A 20790-nucleotide genomic window follows, 5' to 3' on the forward strand; every position below is an offset into this window, starting at 1 on the left:
CATCCAAACTTGTAATCTCATCCTAAAAAGGTATTCAGTTAGTTTGACAAGATCTATTTTACATAAACCCATGTTGATTGCCGTAAATTATATTGCCCTCCTTTAATTCTTTGATTAATAAAGAATTAAAGGAGGGCAATATAATTTATGGCAATCAACGACTCCATGATCTTTCCCAGGATCGACGTCAGACTGACAGGCCCAGAATTACCCACGTTGTCCCATTTACCTTTTTAATAACCCTGACACAACATTAGCTTTCTGCCAGTCTCCTAGAACTTCCCCAGTGCTGCAAGAGTTATCAGTGTCCACCCCCTTCCCCCATTTAAATGAACCATTATTGAATCCAGCCCAGCTCAGAGACGACTAAGAGCCGTTCCCAGATAACGGGTGGTGTTTGGCGAGTCTCAGTCCCAGCTCCCACATCACAAAGTCACCAGCAGGCTTTGCACTAGTTGGCAAACTCAGCTAAGCCAAGAACTGCCTGGGCCATGGAGCGTGACCACTGCTCTCACAGGACGGCCCTCCCCGGCTCAGGGCTGAGGCAGCTGCCAGGGCCTGGTCTGTGTAGATAAACAGAGGGCCTCACTCGCCAGGGCCAGTGAGTGAGCCCCTAAAAAACTGTCTGACTTTGTTGCAAGATAAAGTTTAGTTCATTAAATCATCAAATTAGTGTATTAAATAAGTTGCATAAAATGTCACATCTGTCTGGGGTATTTATCTGGCACCTATTACTGAAGTATTTGGGGCCCGGATCCACAAAGGGACTTATGCATCGAGACACTGAGCATCACAACTCCGAACTTTCAGGCATCTAGACAGTCACTGGAACCACACATGGGAACCGCACAGCCTGAGCCAGGCCCCTCGGCTCAGGTCCCAAAGTTATTTTAGGCTCCTAACTTCCATTGATTCAAATGGATGTTAGGACCCTCAATATCTTTGGGGATCTGGGCCCTAGGCTGCCTGTCCAATGGTGGGGAGAGATCAGCCCTTTAGAATGGGATCCCCAAAAGCCAGCACAGTAGGTGGTGAGCTGCCTAAACTAGTCAATGAGACGTGCCAAAGCTGCACCCCCTCACAGATTCAGCACCCAAGTCTGGGTTGCAGGGAGGTGCCGGCTCTGCTTTGGATCCACAGTCAGGAACCCCACCTCTGGAGTCAGTTTAGCTTAGATGCCTAAGCTGTTTCTTGCAAGAATGAGTTAGGTGTCTGTCTGACTCCTCACAAAATTGAGGTGGGGGGAGGAGGAGGAAGTTCCCCTCATAGCCTTTAGCTCAGTGATTAGAGAACTGATCTGGGATGTGGGAGACCCAGATTCCATTCCCCTCTCAGTCAGACAGGGAGAAAGAGACCCCTGTTCAAATCCTACCTCTCAGGAGGGTGCTCTAGCCACTGAGCTATGGACATTTGGATGTGGAGCTGTTCCAATCATGAGAGACTCATTGAAGTAGAGGGACTAAACCAGGAGTCTCCTGTTAGGGGGCTTATTCCTTCACCCACTTACTTCCCTGGTCCTTCTCGCATGAACAGAGAGCAACAATACCCGAAGTCCAAAGGTGCAAACAATTCGATGTTTATTGGGGTGAACTTCCAGCAAGCATGATTCCAGTTTCCTTCCTTAGTATCCTCCTTCCCAGCTCTGACACCACAGAGCCTTACACCTGTGTCCCTGTTCCCATTCCTACCCTTAGCCAAACATGATTCCAACTTCCTTACTCCCATTCCCTGTTCCCATCTCCCCCTTTAGCAAAATATGATTCCAATTTTCTTACCCCCATTCCCTGTTCCCATTTCCCCCTTTAGCAAAACATGATTCCAATTTTCTTACCCCCATTCCCTGTTCCCATCTCACACACCCCCATGCCCACGCCCACCCCCACCCAGTCACTTCCTCATTGACTACAGATTATATAGTAAAACTTGAGTTCTGCTTAGCTATACTTTAACCAATCATTCTCCTGAAATTTAACTAACCAATCCTAACATATTGTAACATGATTATGTAACCAATTATATCCCACCACCTGAATTAGTTTACACCCAGCAAAATTAATTATACAGCAGACAGGAACAATCACAGAACCAGACGGAGATTATACAGACAAACAACAGCAAAGTGGGAACTATAATGACAAAACAATACAGAAGTGAGGATTTCACATCCCAGCTATTGATAAGTGAGTTCTTGCCAGACAGGATGCTATCAAACTAAGTTTCCTTTTACATTTTCTAGGCACTTCCCATTCTCTGGAGGTGATAGGAATACAATCCTGTCCTGATAGTGCCTAACAGCCCAATAGCACCTTATTTCAGTGTGACTAGTTTGGAATGTGAGGATGTGACCGTTCGCTTCCCAGCTTATGGCTGCCTCTGCTGCTTAGCCAAAGGCCTGAGCCTAAGAACAGGGCCTCAAACTGTCACAGTAAGAGAAGGCCCTTACACTGGCAGACAGTGGTTTTGATTCTTTCTTTTATACCTCTATCACTAGCCAAGTGATAAGAATACACCTAAATTCTTAGAGTATAGGCCTTTACAGACAGGCCTGAATATCTATATCCTAACATCTCCCACCTCCTGGGGGATGCCCAGACCACTGGGCTACAGAGTCACTATCTGGCCCAATGACTCTTTAAGTGAAAATTCAGGCATCATGTGAGTTTAGGTGCCTACAGGGATGGGTAGTCACTGAGTGGGAGTTTTATGTAGGGATCATGGTGGCACCTAAGTACCTTTGTGGATCTAGGCCTGAATGCCTCTCAATTTTTTGTTTTTACCCTTACTACTCCCATGCACTGGGGAAGTTCCATTATCCCCATTTAACAGCTGGAGAACTGAGGGACAGAAAACTAAGCCCCCAGCCCCTAAAAAACAAAAAACAAACAAAAAAAACAACCTCTAGGAGCATGTTTTAGCATATTTAGCATGTTGTAATTCAGGAACCTGTTGTCCTCTCACTTCAAATTCAGTAGAGATGTTTTGCCTTGGTCCCAGATTTAGCTGGCCCATTGTGGATTATGGGGCTGACCCAAGAGTTTACAAGGAAATTGGGTTTACAATCAAAACGCCATTGCAATCGTCTCTGTGAAATGCTCCTGCTACCCCCATGGTCTCATTAGCCACCAGCAAGGCTTCCCAGCAGACTGTACCAGACTGCTAGTCACAGCAGTTAAGACGCTGGTCTCCCGGATACCCAGATCCCTGGTAATTCTGGGCTTTGAATGAAAACACCAAGTCTGACCTGCTACCCTTCGTGGGGGCCTAGTTCACAAGGACACAAGGGACTGAGCTATTCAGTAAACGCCGTGTGAATCCCAAAAGCTAAATGAATTTTTACACAGATGAACATTCACCTGAAACCCTGTGACATGACTAACAAGTATTCCAAAGACAAAGAGTTTGTGACTAAACACGTAGAAACTGTTCGGAGCCTCCCCGCAAATAACAGCTACATTTGCAGCAGGCAGAACTGGTTTGCGAGGGACCCACTAACCAGAAAAGGAGCCGGGTTCCCAACTCTTTTGGTCCTTACTGAGGAGTTTCACCAGCTGGAGGTTAAACCAGGCAGAGAACTGGAAGCCCGAACACCCTGAACACAGCTCTCGGAGTGTTAGGACATCTCCCCACTGGGAATCCGAAGACACTAAATTAATGGACTGGCCTGGAAATTAGCAGATGCTTTTAAAATCTCCCTGACCAAATTCGACTGAAGCTCCCAATAATCAGCTCCTCCGTGCTTTCTTCTCTCAGAAACTGGTATCCCTGGCTCATACATGTGTACACACACACAGAGCAAAGAGAGAGAAAATCTGCCTGTTGCGTTTCTTCTACCTACAACCCAGGAGCGTTGGCAGTGACTAATTTCCACGGACCAAATTCTCTGTCCAAACCCTGGAGCAAAGTTTAAATCCCATCAGCCAGCAATACCTCTGTGCTGTCCCCTCCGTTTGGAGACCAGCGTGTGCTTCCCCCGTAGCCTCCGAGCTCCCTCCAGCCTCTGCGGCGTCCCCCAGCCTACTGGGGTGTGGACAGGACGAGGACACAGACATACAGCGCCGCCTCGGTTACGTAATGCGGTTCCGTTTTACTCCGAATCAGACAAAGCGCTCGCAGGAAGACAGCACGAGTTCGGTTCATTCTGTGGTTCTGCTGTGGGTCCGGGTGCGGGGCCAGCAGAGAGGGCTGGTGAGCCAGTTCTCTCTGAGAAGTGAGAGACGTGTGCCCGGACCAGCAGCAGCTGCCGTCTTCCTGCGAGCGCGTTGTCGGATTCGGAGTAAAACGGAACCGCATTACGAAACAGACACAGCCTTATAAGGACGGACCTGTCCTGTCCACACCCCAGTAGCCTGGGAGGACGCCGCAGAGGCTGGAGGGAGCTCGGAGGCTACGGGGGAAGCACACGCTGGTCTCCAAACGGAGGGGACAGCACAGAGGTATTGCTGGCTGATGGGATTTAAACTTTGCTCCAGGGTTTGGACAGAGAATTTGGTCCGTGGAAATTAGTCACTGCCAACGCTCCTGGGTTGTAGGTAGAAGAAACGCAACAGGCTGATTTCTGTGTGTGTGTCTGTGGCTAATGAGACCATGGGGGTAGCAGGAGCATTTCACAGAGACGATTGCAATGGCGTTTTGATTGTAAACCCAATTTCCTTGTAAACTCTTGGGTCAGCCCCATAATCCACAATGGGTCGGCTAAATCTGGGACCAAGGCAAAACATCTCTACTGAATTTGAAGGGAATCTGAGAATGGGTTCCTGAATTACAGCATGCTCAGAATAGAAATGTCCTAAATCTAACTTTTTTTCTAATTTTGTAGCAGAAAAAAACAGAAGACCCTAAACTCTGTTTACTGCAGTCACCTGAGATCAAGTGCATGAAACCAGTTGTTAGGTAATTACACTAAAAGCATAGGAAGCTATTACTAGTTTCATCTGAAACTGTGCTTTAGGCCAAATAGATGTCTAATAACTGCAGGAGACATAATCAGAGGGGTAACCATGTTAGTCTGCATCCACAAAAACAACAAGGAGTCCCGTGGCACTTTAAAGACTAACAGATTTATTTGGGCTTAAGCTTTCATGGGTAAAAAACTCACTTCTTCAGATGCATGGAGTGAAAATTCCAGATACAGGCATAAATATACATGAAGAGAAGGGAGTTACCTTACAAGTGGAGAACCAGTGCCGACAAGGCGAATTCAGTCAGGGGGGATGTGGTCCACTCCCAATAATTGATGAGGACTGGTCAATGCCAAGAGAGGGAAAATTGCTTTTGTAGTGAGCCAGCCACTCCCAGTCCCTGTTCAAGCCCAAATGAATGGTGGTAAGTTTGCAAATGAATTGTAGCTCTGCAGTTTCTCTCTGAAGTGTAAAGAAAAGGAGTACTTATGGCACCTTAGAGACTAAAGTCTGAAGTCTGGTTTCAAATTTTTTTGTGTGGAAAGATGGCTACTTTTAAATCTGTTATTGAGTGTCCAGGGAGATTGAAGTGTTCTACTGGCTTTTGTATGTTACCGTTCCTGATCTCTGATTTGTGTCCATTTATTCTTTTGCATAGAGACTCTCCAATGTACATGGCAGAGGGGCATTGCTGGCACATGATGGCATATATCACATTCATAGATGTGAAGGTGAATGAGTCCCTGATGGTGTGGTTGGGTCCGATGATGGTGTCACTAGATTAGATATGCGGACAGAGTTGGCAACGGGTTTGTTGCAGGGATTGTGTTCCTGGGTTAGTGTTTCTGAGGTGTGGTCTGTGGTTGCTGGTGAATATTTGCTTCAGGTTGGCGGGCTGTCTGTAAGTGAGGACTGGCCTGCCTCCCAAGGTCTGTGAGAGTGAGGGATCATTTTCCAGGATAGGTTGTAGATCCTTGATGATGAGTTGGAGAGGTTTTAGCTGCGGGCTGTAGGTAATGGCCAGTGGCATTCTACTATTTTCCTTGATGGGTCTGTCCTGTAGTAGATGACTTCTGGGTGCCCGTCTGGCTCTCTCAATCTGTTTCCTCCCTTCCCCAGGTGCGTATTGTAGTTTTAAGAATGCTTGATAAAGATCTTGTAGGTGTTTGTCTCTGTCTGAGGGATTGGAGCAAATGTGGTTGTATTTTAGGAGTTGGCTGTAGACAGTGGATTGTGTGATGTGTCTTGGATGAAAGCTGGAGGCATATAGGTAGGAATAGCGGTCAGTAGGTTTCCGGTATAGGGTGATGTTTATGTGACCATCACTTATTTGCACTGTAGTGTCCAGGAAGTGGATCTCTTGTGTGGACTGGTCCATGCTGAGGTTGATGGTGGGGTGGAAATTGTTGAAATCATGGTGGAATTCCTCAAGGGCTTCTTTTCCATGGGTCCAGATGATGAAGATATCATCAATGTAGCGGAAGTAGAGGAGGGGCGTTAGGGGATGAGAGCGGAGGAAGTGTTGTTCTAAGTCAGCCATAAAAATGTTGGCATACTGTGGGGGCCATGCGGTTACCCATAGCAGTGCCGCTGATTTGAATGTATACATTGTCCCCAAATGTGAAATAGTTATGGGTGAGGACAAAGTCACAAAGTTCAGCCACCAGGTTGCCGTGACATTATTGGGGATACTGTTCCTGACGGCTTGTAGTCCATCCTCATGTGGAATATTGGTGTAAAGAGCTTCTACATCCATAATGACTAGGATGGTGTTTTCAGGAAGATCACCGACGGATTGTAGTTTCCTCAGGAAGTCGGTGGTGTCTCAAAGATAGCTGGGAGTGCTGGTAGCGTAGGGCCTGAGGAGGGAGTCTACATAGCCAGACAATCCTGCTGTCAGGGTGCCAATGCCTGAGATGATGGGGCGCCCAGGATTTCCAGGTTTATGTATCTTGGGTAGCAGATAGAATACCCCAGGTCGGGGCTCTAGGGGTGTGTCTGTGTGGATTTGTTCCTGAGCTATTGCAGGGAGTTTCGTGAGCAGATGGTGTAGTTTCTTTTGGTAATCCTCAGTGGGATTGGAGAATAGTGGCCTGTAGATTGTGGTGTTGGAGAGTTGTTGTTGGCTGACTCACTACAAAAGCAATTTTCCTCTTGCTCTCTTAGTATTGACACCTCCTCATCAGCTATTTGGAGTGGGCCACATCCACCCTGACTGAATTGGCCTTGTCAGCACTGGTTCTCCACTTGTAAGGTAACTCCCTTCTCTTCATGTGCCAGTATATTTATGCCTGTATCTGTAATCTCCACTCCATGCATCTGAAGAAGTGGGGTTTTACCCACGAAAGCTTATGCCCAAATAAATCTAGTGTTTAAGGTGCCACCGGACTCCTCGTTGTTTTTGTGGAGATATAATGGTTCTCTTCTATAAAAGCAAGTCACTAGCCCGCTTCCTTGGAGAGAGACCTCAAAGTGAGAAATTAGTCTGTACTGGAGCTAGTGAGATAAGCTGTTACATTTAAAAAGCTGAATAAACACCTCTGTGAATCCCTGACTATGTAGGCCCCTTACCCACATTGAGATCAATGACAGTTCTTTATGAATCCCATCCATAGTTGTCAGCACAGTTAAACTTCTACCTTTTCTTTCCCCAGCTCCTAGCTGGAGAATTGAGAGCTGAAAGCAACTAGAATTGAGCTGAGCTGAGCTGTGGGAGACTCAGGTTCTGGTTCCAGCACTGCCAGAGATTGCTGTTTGCACTTGGGCAAATCACGTAGGGTATGTCTACACAGCATTTAAACATGTACAGTTGGTCAGCTGGTTTGGGCTCAGGCTCGGGCTCTGGGGCTGTAAAACTGCTGTGTAGACATTCAGGCTGGAGCTGGGGCCCAAGCTCTGGGAGCCTACAAGTGGGGAGGGTCCCGGAGCCTGACTATCTACTGTGCAATTTTTACCCCACGGCCAAAGCCTGAGCCCGAGCGAGCTGACCTGGGCCCTCAGAGGCTGTGCTGCGGGGGTTTTATTCCAACGCAGAGGTACCCTTAGGATGTGATCCACAAAGGTACTTAGGCAACTAAACCCCAGAGGTTGGTGCCTACATCTCAGGTTTAGGCACCCAAGCCCCAGTTCCAGCTCCACTACAGTCCATAAAACTCCCACCAAACCCTGTAGGGGCCAAGTTTACGTGCCTAAGTTTTTAGGGGAGAAGTTCCTTCAGCACATGTGTTTCTGCAAATGCGAACTGCTGCCTGTCTCCCACCTAAGCCCCAGAGCAAGTCACGAACAGGGGGAAGACAGATGTTTATCCCCCTGTGTCATATACAGGACCCAATCAGGTAGGTGTGCTCAGAGGGGGTCTGTTCAAAATTTGGCTGACTCCACAGGAGAAGCAAGGGGTGATGGTTCCACTGCCTACCTTTTAACTTTTAGCCCAGTGGTTCGAGCTCTCGCCTGGGATGTGGGAAACCCACATGCAGTCTCCCCCTCCACCAGACGGGTAGAGGCTTTGAACAGGGTGAGCCAGGTTTTATCATGGGTCATTGATAACGCGCTGGTGAGCGAGCCAGCCTCAACTTACCCAGCAGCTGTGGCTCCTGCCCTGCGGGACTGGGCCCTGCTCCCCACCCTAGGCATTGCATCCTGGTGCACAGGGTCACAGTGCCATTCAGGCTTGGCCCGGCTGCCCCCCCATCTTGACAGAGGGGCAGACAGGCCAAATATGAGTGAGTGGTATTGGAACATGGTGCATGGGGCCAAAGCACCATGGAACCCCGTGTGCCTTATCGCAGTGCTGGGAGTGGGGAGCCAGGCCCAGACCTGAAGGACAGAAACTGACACTGATGGGTGAGTGTGGGGTGGGCTCACTCTCCAGCCCACCACCAATGACCCATTGCCCCACCGGTTCAAAAAGGCACCATGCATACACTTGCAAGGGGGTGGTCACCCTTCCTTCTTTCCGCCTTACGGGCTGCACCCCTGGTTCTAACCATTGAGCTGTGGGACAGTCTGAGGTAGGGCTCCCTCAGCCTCTGCTGTGGAAGCTGTTCCACTGTGGATACGTCGTGAAAGTGTGAGTGGAGGAGGGGGCTGGACCCTAGATCTCACCCCTCCCAGGTGGGTGCCCAAACCACTGGAGTAATGAGTCACACTCTCTCTCTCTCTCTTGCCCAATGACTATTGAAATATTTATCCAAAGTGAAACAGCTTCACCAGGAGGGACTGAGAGAGCCCTACCTCTGACTATCCCATAGCCCAGTGGTTTGAGCACCCTGCTGAGGGGTGAGTGACCCCTGTTTAAATCCTTTCTCCCTTCATTGCTGGAGGGGGAAAATTGAACCTGGATCTCCTACATCCTGGGCATGTGCTCTAACTACTTGGCTGGAAGTTATAAGGGAGGGGCCACCCTCTCCTGAGCATGCCCCCTGGACTGCAGGCAGGAGAGGCAGGGGAATGGCATCTTCCCCTGGTTTGTGGATTGCACTGGGGCTTGGGCATGAGATAGGTATTTGCACACGTAAAGCGAGCCAGCAAAGCATATAACCAGAGGCAGAGACGTTGCAATGCTTAAGACGTTTAGTGGATTCCACCCCTAGTGCACAGCACCACAAATGACTTGGTTAAAATATTCCTAATTTAAATAGTGGTTGTAAATAGGAACGTGGGCACCACTGAGCAAAGCTGTTTGTTGGAGTGCAGTCAGTTGGAGGAGCGGGATATTAGACTGAAGCTCCAGGGACAGGGACTGAATTTTCTTCTGAATCTTCTATCGTTCCAAACACACTGTTAGGGTTTAAGTTAAAATATGCCCATTTTACAGATGCTGATATTGAGACATGGAGAAGTTAAGATCCCAAAATTAAACAGTCACTTGTAATTTTGGATCCCAGTTTTGGTTTCCTTTGGGTTCCTGTGGACTGTCTTTGGGTTATAGGGCCCTGACCCCTGAATGGGGTCCTCCTTGGGCACTACTGCAATATAAACAATTTAATACTTATCAATTTGCCAGTCAAGCTTTTTCCCGTATACCAGTCAAATGATATAGCACTGTTAGTGAAAGTTCAGCAACGTAAATCTGAACATAGACATTTAGGATGTTAAACAGTTACTTAATTACTGAAATGTCGATTGTAATTAAGCTTGATAATGATTATTCATAGCTGTGATATACCAGGGCACAATCCAGACTAATGAGCAGCTGTGACACCCCTGCCCTTCCCCCTTGGGTGCCTTACAATGCCTTGCTGAAGCAGCTCCTACCGGGGCCTCTCACAAACAGCCTTCCAGCATGCATGCCACGCCCCGAGTGTCTGTGTGTGACTGCAGCCTGCCAGCCACACTCCGGTCACACCCTGGCTTTGGCCAGCCTTGGTGCTTGTGCAGGGGACCCCAACACATGCCCAGTCTTAGGTTTCCCCCCAGAAACATATGTCCTGTACTGCAGGGGTTCTCAGCCTTTTTCTTTCTGAGCCCCCCGCCCCCCCACCCCCCATGCTATAAAGGCTCCGCGGCCCACCTGTGCCACAACAACTGGCTTTCTCCATATCCAGTACATTAAAAGGATCGGTTTTGGGACCAATCTTATTTAATCTTTTTATTACTGACCTTGGCACAAAAAGTGGGAGTGTGCTAATAAAATTTGCAGACGATACAAAGCTGGGAGGTATTGCCAATTTAGAGAAGGACCGGGATATCCTACAGGAGGATCTGGATGACCTTGTAAACTGGAGAAATAGTAATAGGATGAAATTTAATAGTGAGAAGTGTAAGGTCATGCATTTAGGGACTAATAACAAGAATTTTAGTTATAAGCTGGGGACGCATCAATTAGAAGTAACAGAGGAGGAGAAGGACCTTGGAGTATTGGTTGATCATAGGATGACTACGAGCCGCCAATGTGATATGGTTGTGAAAAAAGCTAATGCGGTCTTGGGATGCATCAGGCGAGGTATTTCCAGTAGGGATAAGGAGGTGTTAGTACCGTTATACGAGGCACTGGTGAGACCTCACCTGGAATACTGTGTGCAGTTCTGGTCTCCCATGTTTAAGAAGGATGAATTCAAACTGGAACAGGTACAGAGAAGGGCTACTAGGATGATCCGAGGAATGGAAAACTTGTCTTATGAAAGGAGACTTAAGGAGCTTGGCTTGTTTAGCCTAACTAAAAGAAGGTTGAGGGGAGATAGGATTGCTCTCTATAAATATATCAGAAGGATAAATACCAGAGAGGGAGAGGAATTATTTAAGCTCAGTACCAATGTGGACACAAGAACAAATGGATATAAACTGGGCATCAGGAAGTTTAGACTTGAAATTAGACGAAGGTTTCTAACCATCAGAGCAGTAAAGTTTTGGAATAGCCTTCCATGGGAAGCAGTGGGGGCAAAAGATCTACTTGGCTTTAAGATTAAACTCGATAAGTTTATGGAGGAGATGGTATGATGGGATAACATGGTTTTAGTAATAGGCCTAATGGCCTGTGATAGGATATTAGATGGGGTGGGATCTGAGTTACCCAGGAAAGAATGTTCTGTAGTATCTGGCTGGTGAATCTTGCCCATATGCTCAGGGTTTAGCTGATCACCATATTTGGGGTCGGGAAGGAATTTTCCTCCAGGGCAGATTGGAAGAGGCCCTGGAGGTTTTTCGCCTTCCTCTGTAGCATGGGGCACGGGTCACTTGCTGGAGGATTCTCTGCTCCTTGAAGTCTTTAAACCACGATTTGAGGACTTCAAGAGCTCGGAGATAGGTGAGAGGTTTTTCGCAGGAGTGGGTGGATGAAATTCTTTTGCCTGCGTTGTACAGGAGGTCAGACTAGATGATCATAATGGTCCCTTCTGACCTTAGTATCTATGAATCTATGAAAAGCCAGAGCCGGCATTAGGGGGTAGCGAGCAGGGGAATTGCCCAGAGCCCCACGCCACAGGGGCCCCCATGAAGCTATACTGCTTGGGCTGCAGCTTCAGCCCCGGGTGGTGAGGCTCAGGGGCCTGGGCTTCAGCCCCATGCAGTGGGGCTTCGGCTTTCTGCCCTGGGCCCCAGCGGGTCTAATGTTGGCCCTGTTTGGCGGACTCCTGAAACCTGCTTGTGGCTCCCGAGAGGGTCCCGGACCCCTGCTGTATTGCCCAGCCCTCTCCTGCATAGTACAAAATATTTTAAGTACATTATTTCTTAAAGGTAATAAGAAGCCATTTTATCATCCCAAATAGACACTTTTACTTAAACACACTGGATTAGATAAAACAGTAAAACAAGCTTAACTACAAAGAGAGATTTTAAGTGAGTACAAGTAACAAGACATAAAAGTCAGAAATGGTTACAAGAGAAATAAAGATAAAACATTTACTAATTACAGAATCATAGAATATTAGGGTTGGAAGAGACCTCAGGAGGTCATCTAGTCCAACCCCCTGCTCAAAGCAGGACCAATCCCCAACTAAATCATCCCAGCCAGGGCTTTGTCAAGCTGGGCCTTAAAAACCTCTAAGGATGGAGATTCCACCATCTCCCTAGGTAACCCATTCCAGTGCTTCACCACCCTCCTAGTGAAATAGTGTTTCCTAATATCTAACCTAGACCTCCCCCATTCAACTTGAGACCATTGCTCCTTGTTCTGTCATCTGCCATCACTGAGAACAGCCGAGCTCCATCCTCTTTGGAAACCCCCCTTCAGGTAGTTGAAGGCTGCTATCAAATCTCCCCTTACTCTTTTCTTCTGCAGACTAAATAAGCTCAGTTCCCTCAGCCTCTCCTCATAACTCATGCACCGCAGCCCCCTAATCATTTTTCGTTGTCCTCTGCTGGACTCTCTCCAACTTGTCCACATCCCTTCTGTAGTGGAGGCCCCAAAACTGGATGCAATAGTCCAGATGTGGCCTCACCAATGCCAAATAGGTGGGAATAATCACTTCCCTCAATCTGCTGGAAATGCTCCTACTAATACAGCCCAGTATGCCGTTGGCCTTCTTGGCAACAAGGGCACACTGCTGACTCATATCCAGCTTCTCATCCATTGTAATCCCCAGGTCCTTTTCTACAGAACTGCTGCTTAACCAGTCAGTCCCTAGTCTGTAGTGGTGCATGGGATTCTTCCATCCTAAGTGCAGGACTCTGCATTGGTCCCTGTTGAACCTCATCAGATTTCTTTTGGTCCAGTCCTGCAATCTCTCTAGGTCACTCTGTATCCTATCCCTACCCTCCAGCGTATCTACCTCTCCCTCCAGTTAGTGTCATCTGTGAACTTGCTGAGGGTGCAATCCATCCCATCAACCAGATCATTAATAAAGATGTTGAACAAAACCGGCCCCAGGACCGACCCCTGGGGCACTCCGCTTGATACCAGCTGCCAACTAGACATTGAGCTGTTGATCACTACCCATTGAGCCCGACAATCTAGTCAGCTTTCTATCCACATTATAGTACATTCATCCAATCCACACTTCTTTAACTTGCTGGCAAGCATACCGTGGGAGACCATATCAAAAGCTTTGCTAAAGTTAAAATATATCACATCCACCACTTTCCTCATATCCACAGAGCCAGTTATCTTCTCATAGAAGGCAATCAGATTGGTTAGGCATGACTTGCCCTTGGTGAATCCATGCTGACTGTTCCTGATCACCTTCCTCTCCTCCAAGTGCTTCAAAATGGATTCCTTGAGGAACTGCTCTATGATTTTGTTGGGGACTGAGGTGAGGCTGACTGGCCTGTAGTTCCCCGGATCTTCCTTCTTCCCTTTTTTAAAGATGGGCACTACATTAGCCTTTTTCCAGTCATCTGGGGCCTCCCCTGATTGCCATGAGTTTTCAAAGATAATGGCCAATGGCTCTGCAATCACATCAGCCAACTCCCTCAGCACCCTTGGATGCAGTGCATCCGGCCCCATGGACTTGTGCACGTCCAGCTATTCTAAATAGTCCTTAACCTGTTCTTTCACCACTGAGGGCTGCTCACCTCCTCCCCATATTGTGTTGCCCAGTGCAGCAGTCTGGGAGCTGACCTTGTCTGTGAAGACCAAGGCAAAAAAAGCATTGAGTACTTCAGCTTTTTCCACATCATCTGTCACTAGGTTGCCTCCCCATCCAGTAAGGGTCCTACACTTTCCCTGACCTCCTTCTTGTTGATAACATACCTGTAGAAACCTTTCTTGTTATCCTTCACATCCCTTGCTAGTTGCAACTCCAGTTGTGCCTTGGCCTTCCTGATTACACCCCTGCATGCTTGAGCAATATTCTTATACTCCTCCCTAGTCATTTGGCTGAGTTTCCACTTCTTGTAAGGTTCCTTTTTAAGTTTAAGCTCACTGAAGGTTTCACTGTTGAGCCAAGCTGGTCACCTGCCATATTTGGTATTTTTTCTGCACATCAGGATGGTTTGTTCCTGTGCCCTCAGTAAAGCTTCTTTAAAATACAGCCAGCTCTCCTAACTTAGCAAATTATATCAGAGTCAAGGAACGTGTCTCACCACATGCTTCCAGCAGTCTTACTGACCAAACTTTTCTCTTCAGGCATAGCTAATGCAATGGGCAGAGAGAGAGAGAGTTGTCTGTCCCTCCTTTTATAGTTCAAGTGCCTCTCTTGAAACACATTTCCAGCTGGACACTAGAAGACAAAGAGTCTAGATGGAAGGATGTTCCCTGCTGGTTTTTTCTCACCTTCTTGAGCTTTCTTTGTTTCCCTTCCTGCTTAATGACTCTGTTTAATGCTTAAATGCAAATGAAGCAGAGCACACATTCCTTTGTTTAGGACAGACCTGTTTGCCCACCTCTGTTTGGGACGGCTGTGGACTTGGAACATGTGTTAATAACATCATACAGGGAAATCTTATAACTCTACATAAAATGATGCCACACATTTTATCAGGATGATACTGACCAGCAAATTATGAGTTTTGAAATAATATTTTACAAGACATACTCTAGACAAACATAATTATGGTAGTGTGTAGGGTGTGAACATGGGTATATTCTGTCACAGTAGCCAATCTTTCCATTCTCCAAACACACACCTACATATCACATGTTGACCTGAGCGCACATGTAGTTTGTAACAGGGTCAAGCCAGATGGCTACATGAGAGTGATAGAAGGCACATATATTAGCCCCAGATTAAGCAGGTCCCTTTTCCCTGAGTAAGATAATGGGCTGTTCCAGAACAATCAAGAAATTGCTGGAACCAATTAAGGCAGGCAGGCTAATTAGGACACCTGGAGCCAATTAAGAAGCTACTAGAATCCATTAGGACAGGCAGGCTAATCTGGGCACCTGTGTTATACCAATAAAATAAAAACCAGCAGGATCTTATTAAAGGGAAAAAGGCAAAATACCACATTTATTGTGAATACAGAAAGAATCATAGTAAGCAGTTAGTTATAGCTATAACATTCCATTCAATCTCATATTTATTCACACATTCATTCATACACACACACACACAGGTTCTGCAAGGTTGTTATCATAGTTACCAGCCTTAGAGTTGCTCATGCCAAGCCACTGGCCAGGTGGCCTGGACATAAGGAGGGAGCAGGGCCTTGTCAGATGCTCATCTGATGCTCCTGGAAGTTGGTTTGCAGAATCAGACCCCAAAGTTCTCACTTTTTAGAGTCTATTTTTATAGGAATTTCTTCCTATGCCAGTCTATGGGAATTGCTTCATCATGCTGTTGCTGAATCAATCAGCAGATAGCACATTCCTGACGGCTCCAAGATGTTATCTTGTTCTTTGGTTCTCCCATTCTTGAGGCTGTTGGGTGGATTCCAGTCTGCCCTCTGGGGGTCCTCTGGTTATTTCCACTTGACGCCTTCTTCAGCTGATGGACACTGGATTCTTAGGCTGGCACCTCCCTGATCATTCAGTTATTATCCACACCAAACATCCATCCACATACATCCTCTATCTCTATTTTAATCACAATTGTTAATACAACAAAAGGGCGGGGAGTCTCTGGGTGCTGTTTCTGTTGTTAGAGTATTGCTTTGAGTCTCTCTCTCTGTGAATTGCTTTGAGAACAGACTCTGTCTTAGAATGTACTAACACAGTTAGCAGCTTGCAAGTTTCACACATAGAGGGAGAGAAACAGTATCAAAAACCAAGAGACCTCTTAATTAGTAATACCCTGGAATTTAAACTCTGGGGAATCAAACTCATTTGTGATTTTAATACAGAACTTCTTTAATATGATCCAACACCTGGTTTTAAAAAGGACTTCTGTGGCGGTTCAGTGATGAGACAGAACACAGCTTTATGCAAGCAAACAGGCTGGTCAGCTGAGATGGGCCGTTCTGCCCCCCCTGCCTTCCACCTTCTCCTTTTATTATATTTCTCCCCCTAAGCATTACACACCGCTACACAAAGGAAAGTATGACGTTAATTCATATACTTAGTTACCATCCCCTATCTACTACAATCCTGGTTCTCAGGCCTTGAGCCCAGGCTAAGAAAGCCTCCCACAATTGCTGTCCAAACAATCAAGTTCTCATGGTTCATATCTAGCCCTTGTCCTTGGATAGAGCAATGTGTGCATTGCTCCTAGGAAACAGACAGGGTGTGCCCCGCCTGCTTCCAGGTGGAATAGCTAGACATTAACCCTTCAGACTTCACTTCAGTTAGCGAGGGGCATCCGAGGAGCTGGGAGCAAGAGGCACGCAAGGAGCGGGGAGTGAGAAGCCTTGCTGCTGGAGGACTGAGGAGTACAAGTGTCATCAGGCATCAGGTGGAAGGTCCTGTGGTGCGGACAAAGAAGGTGTTGGGAGGAGACCATGGGGAAGTAGCCTAGGGAGTTGTAGCTGTCATGCAGCTGTTACAAAAGAGCCTGTAGACAGTTGCAATCCACAGGGCCCTGGGCTGGAACCCAGAGTAGAGGGCGGGCCCAGGTTCCCCCCCATCCCACCAAATCCCTATTTGATATAAGAGGAGTTGACCTGGACTGTGTGTTCCACCAGAGGGGCAGGTCCCTGGCCTGTCCCCAGACCCACTAGGGGGTCAGCAGAGACTGCAGGGATTGTTCTCCTCCTTTTCCCCATGCTAGCCAGTGATGAGGTTAGCTGAGTGAAGGGCAGATTTGAGCCACTGGCAAAAGTGGCAAACTGAGGGCTGCCATGAATCTCTGAGGCAAGCAAATCCACCAATAAGTGCAGGAACCACCAAGGAAGAGGAGGAACTTTGTTACAAGTGATTCAAAGCTACTTCAAATTTATCTGGAAATTGACCAGTGGGTGTAACACAAGTATTCTGTGACCCTCATCTTAATTCACAATAAACTCGTATGTTGCCTTCACCCTGTGTTAATAACTATGTTAATTTATGATCCATAACTCATTAATTCATGCTTGTGTTTGAAAAGGTATCAAGTCTATGTGACATCACAAATCATCTACTTAGAGAACACCTACCTCCAGACAAAATGGGTGGGGGGATGGGAGGACAGGAAAGAGAAGGACTCTGTTATAATTTTTAACCTAGTGGTTAGGGAACTCACCCAGGATGTGGGAGACCCAGACTCAAGTCACCCCCTTTGCTGGATGAGAAGAGATTTGAACTGGGGTCTCCCACGAGTCTTCAAACCACTGGACTATTGAGTTATTCTTAGTTGCTGTCTGGCCCAATTCATAATTAATTATTTATACAAAGGCTTCAACAAGCAAGACTGAGAGAGACCCACATCAGCAGACCCAAAAGTCCAGGGTTAAGGCACTTACCACCTCCACACCCCTCCAGCTGTATTGGGTGGGAAAGAGCTGAGGCACCGGACCCCAGGACAGAGTTCCCAGCTGTGCATCCCAAACATAAACAGCCACCTGCCTGCAGCCCAGACTTAGGTGCCTAAATCCCAGAGTGGCGTATGGCAGTGCTCACCATCACAACGCCTCAGTCCCTTTGTGGAGCCAGGCCCAAGTGACGACTACTTTCCGCTCTCTTTTTTAATTCAGAAATTCCGTGAGATACTGAGCACTGATGTGGGGATAGACTCCTTAGCAGAGAAAATGTCTAACCAGGCAACTCCCCGTGCTGCATCTGGATCACAGAAAGGTAAGATTTTTACCAGTTGTATTTGGAGAAAGTTGTGACAATTGTGTGACCAAATCATTGCATCATGGGCCCAGGTTGTGCTGCCAGGCAGTTGTTCATTGGCTCAATATAGGCCTGACCCAATACCCACTGACATCAATCAAGGGGAGCCTTTCCATTGATTTCAGCAGGGTTTGGTTTGGGCATTATGTTCATATCTGGAAGGGCCCCATGGGCCCTGCAGCTCTCCCACCAGAGAATCACCAATGACCAGATGTTCAGAGTCCATCTCACTCTGCCTGGTCTTGCCTTGGACAGAGCAGGGGGCAGATGGAGCGTGCTCAGGATTCCCACTCTCCCTGGAGAGCCAGTGGCAGTTAAATCTCTGCATGATGAACCTTCCCAGCCTGTCCTCTCTAAGGAGAGAGGAGAAGAGTTTTGACTCAGTAATTCCATCCCAGGCAGGCTCATGAGGGGAGGGGAATAGAATTCCCCAGTGGCCTCCTCCATGAAATGACTCGTAGAACACTAAACTAACCCTGTGTTCCCCACTATAGACTTACAGACTTTAAGGTCAGAAAGGACCATTGTGATCATCTAGTCTGAACTCCTGCACATTGCAGGTCACAGAACCTCACCCACCCACTCCTGCAATAGACCCATAACTTCTGGCTGAGCTACTGAAGTCTTCAAATCATGAGACTTCAAGTTACAGAGAATCCACCATTTACACGACTTTAAACCTGCCAATGACTTGTGCCCAGTGCTGCAAAGGAAGGCAACCCCTACCCCCGCCAATTTGACCAGGAGAAAATTCCTTCCTGGTCCCAAATAGGGTGATCAGTTGGACCATGAGCATTTTGACAAGACCCAGCAGCCAGGCATCTGGCAAAGAATTCTCTGTAGTAACTCGGAACCTTCCCCATTTAGTGTCTGATCACTGGCTGTTGGAGATATTTGCTACTAGCAGTCACAGATCAGCTACATGCCATTGTTGGTAGTTTCATCATCCCCTCCATAAACTTATCAAGCTCAGTCTTGAAGCCAGTTAGGTTTTTTGCCACCACTGCTCCCCTTGGAAAGCTGTTCCAGAGCTTCACTCCTCCAAAGATTAGAAACTGTCAACTAATTTCAACCCTAAACCTGTTGATGACCAGTTTATATCTATTTGTTCTTGTGTCAGCATTGGATCATAATTTAAATAGCTCCTCTCCCTCCTTGGTGTTTATCCTTCTGATGTGTTTATAGTGAGCAAACATATCTCCCCTCAGCCTTCTTTTGGTTAGGCTAAACAAGCCAAGACCCTTGAGTCTCCTCTCATAAGGTAGGCTTTCCATTCCTCTGATCATCCTAGTAGCCCTTCTCTGTCCCTGTGCCAGTTTGAATTAATCTTTCTTACACATGGGAGATCAGAATTGCACACAATCCAAATTCTGACCCAGCCCCCAGAGCAGACGTATTTCTTGGTCAATCATAGGACTGGAAGGGACCTTGAGAGGCCATCAAGTCCAGTCCCCTGCACTCATGGCAGGACCAAGCACCATCTATCATATCCCTGACAGGTGTTTGTCTACACTGCTCTTAAAAATCTCCAATGATGGAGATTTCACAACCTCCCGAGGCAATTTATTCCAGTGCTTAACCACCCTGACAGGAAGTTTTAAAGCAGGTAAATATATACACACACATAGACAGAGGCAACTGTAGCCAGGGGGTGGGGGGAGGGCAGGAAAAGGGGACAGAGTGGAGGCACCGGCATCCGGGGGTGCCCAGCTCTAACAATTCACTTGCACGACCCATCTTCATGGGTGGGGGTGGGGAAACAAACAACAAAGTCTTTTGTCCTCTTTAATATTCCGCCAACGTCCATCTGGGGTCGATGGACCTTCCCTCTTGGGCAGGATGTGACACCTTTTGTTGGAGACCCGCGTTTCACACTAGTTAATGGCTCTCTTCTGTCTGGTATTTACACAGTCAGAGGCTCACAGCACAAACTCTCAATGGGCTGGGATACAGATGTTCTAAGAGAGATTAGTGCAGGCAGCCACTCATGAGCATTCAGTAACGCCTGAACACTAAACCCATTCTAATAATTCTGATTCCTGTTTTAGCAATACTCACACACAGGTGAGCTAAACTGATTCCAGCTCTGTGTTGTCAACATTCAATTGAGACACGGGGATCTTGGCATGGGCTGACTGGTACCAGGTACGCCAGCATCACCAGCTGATATTTCAAAGTGCTCTAAAATCCACATGCATAGGCAGACTGTGCTGAAACTGGTCTGGCACAACAGGGCTGGGGTATAAAATGAGGCCAGTGCAAGAGTTCCAGCCTGGATAAATCCCTCCTGTGCCTGGAAGGCGGGCTGACCTCCTGCCAGGCAGCACCAGGTGCACTGGGTCGGGTCTGGCCTGGGAACAGGTGCGCTCAGTACATGGCTCACACACATTGTTCTGAGACAGATGTGGGACACTGAAGATAATGGGATACGCTTGGGGCTCACCCCTGGCACACAGAACCTGGATTGGGAGAGGAACGAGGAGAAAAGCTGCTGAGATGGATGGGCCAGTTCACACCTCTGTGATTCTCTCGTGCTGCAGATGAGTGAGCAGGGCCCCTCCACTTCTGTGCTAACCCCCAAAATGCAATGGGGCTCTGGAGCTCCCCTCTGGATGCTAGACATGCTCCCTTTGTCCCATCACCTTCCCTTCTTCTGGTGGCCCCTCTGGCATTACTGAGGGCACTGGGGGACCAGGAGGAGGGCAGGGCTGGGTGCTGAGTGGCAGTGAAGTGTGCCCAGGGAGCCCTCTCATGCTCCCCACAGGAACCCCTCAGTCGTGGCCCCCCAGCACCACCAGTTCCTCACAATACAAGGGCAATTCATTGCCA

The 20790-nt window shown here is 47.5% G+C and overlaps 2 protein-coding genes across 5 annotated transcripts in view; one reads left to right on the forward strand and one right to left on the reverse strand.

The window, feature by feature from the left end:
* LOC311515297 (GTPase IMAP family member 8-like) overlaps positions 1-4073 on the reverse strand; it is a 42893-nt gene extending 38820 nt beyond the window's left edge. For both annotated transcript variants that reach the window (XM_084618272.1, XM_084618271.1), the window contains exon 1: positions 3928-4073. The gene's annotated coding sequence lies outside the window, so the exon portion shown is untranslated. The remainder of the gene's footprint in view (positions 1-3927) is intronic.
* Positions 4074-4211: 138 nt separating this feature from the next.
* LOC311515298 (GTPase IMAP family member 7-like) overlaps positions 4212-20790 on the forward strand; it is a 32145-nt gene continuing 15566 nt past the window's right edge. Inside the window, exons 1-3 of one of the 3 annotated variants that reach the window (XM_084618274.1) lie at positions 4212-4433; positions 7065-7152; positions 17820-17919. In XM_084618274.1, the coding sequence (XP_084474400.1) occupies positions 17874-17919 (46 nt within the window). In that variant the 5' untranslated portion in view covers positions 4212-4433; positions 7065-7152; positions 17820-17873. The remainder of the gene's footprint in view (positions 4434-7064; positions 7153-17819; positions 17920-20790) is intronic. The other 2 variants (XM_084618273.1, XM_084618275.1) reach the window with 2 other exon arrangements.

The sequence above is a fragment of the Lepidochelys olivacea genome, assembly GCF_965140295.1.
Source record: "Lepidochelys olivacea isolate rLepOli2 genome assembly, chromosome: 2".
NCBI lineage: Eukaryota > Metazoa > Chordata > Testudines > Cheloniidae > Lepidochelys > Lepidochelys olivacea.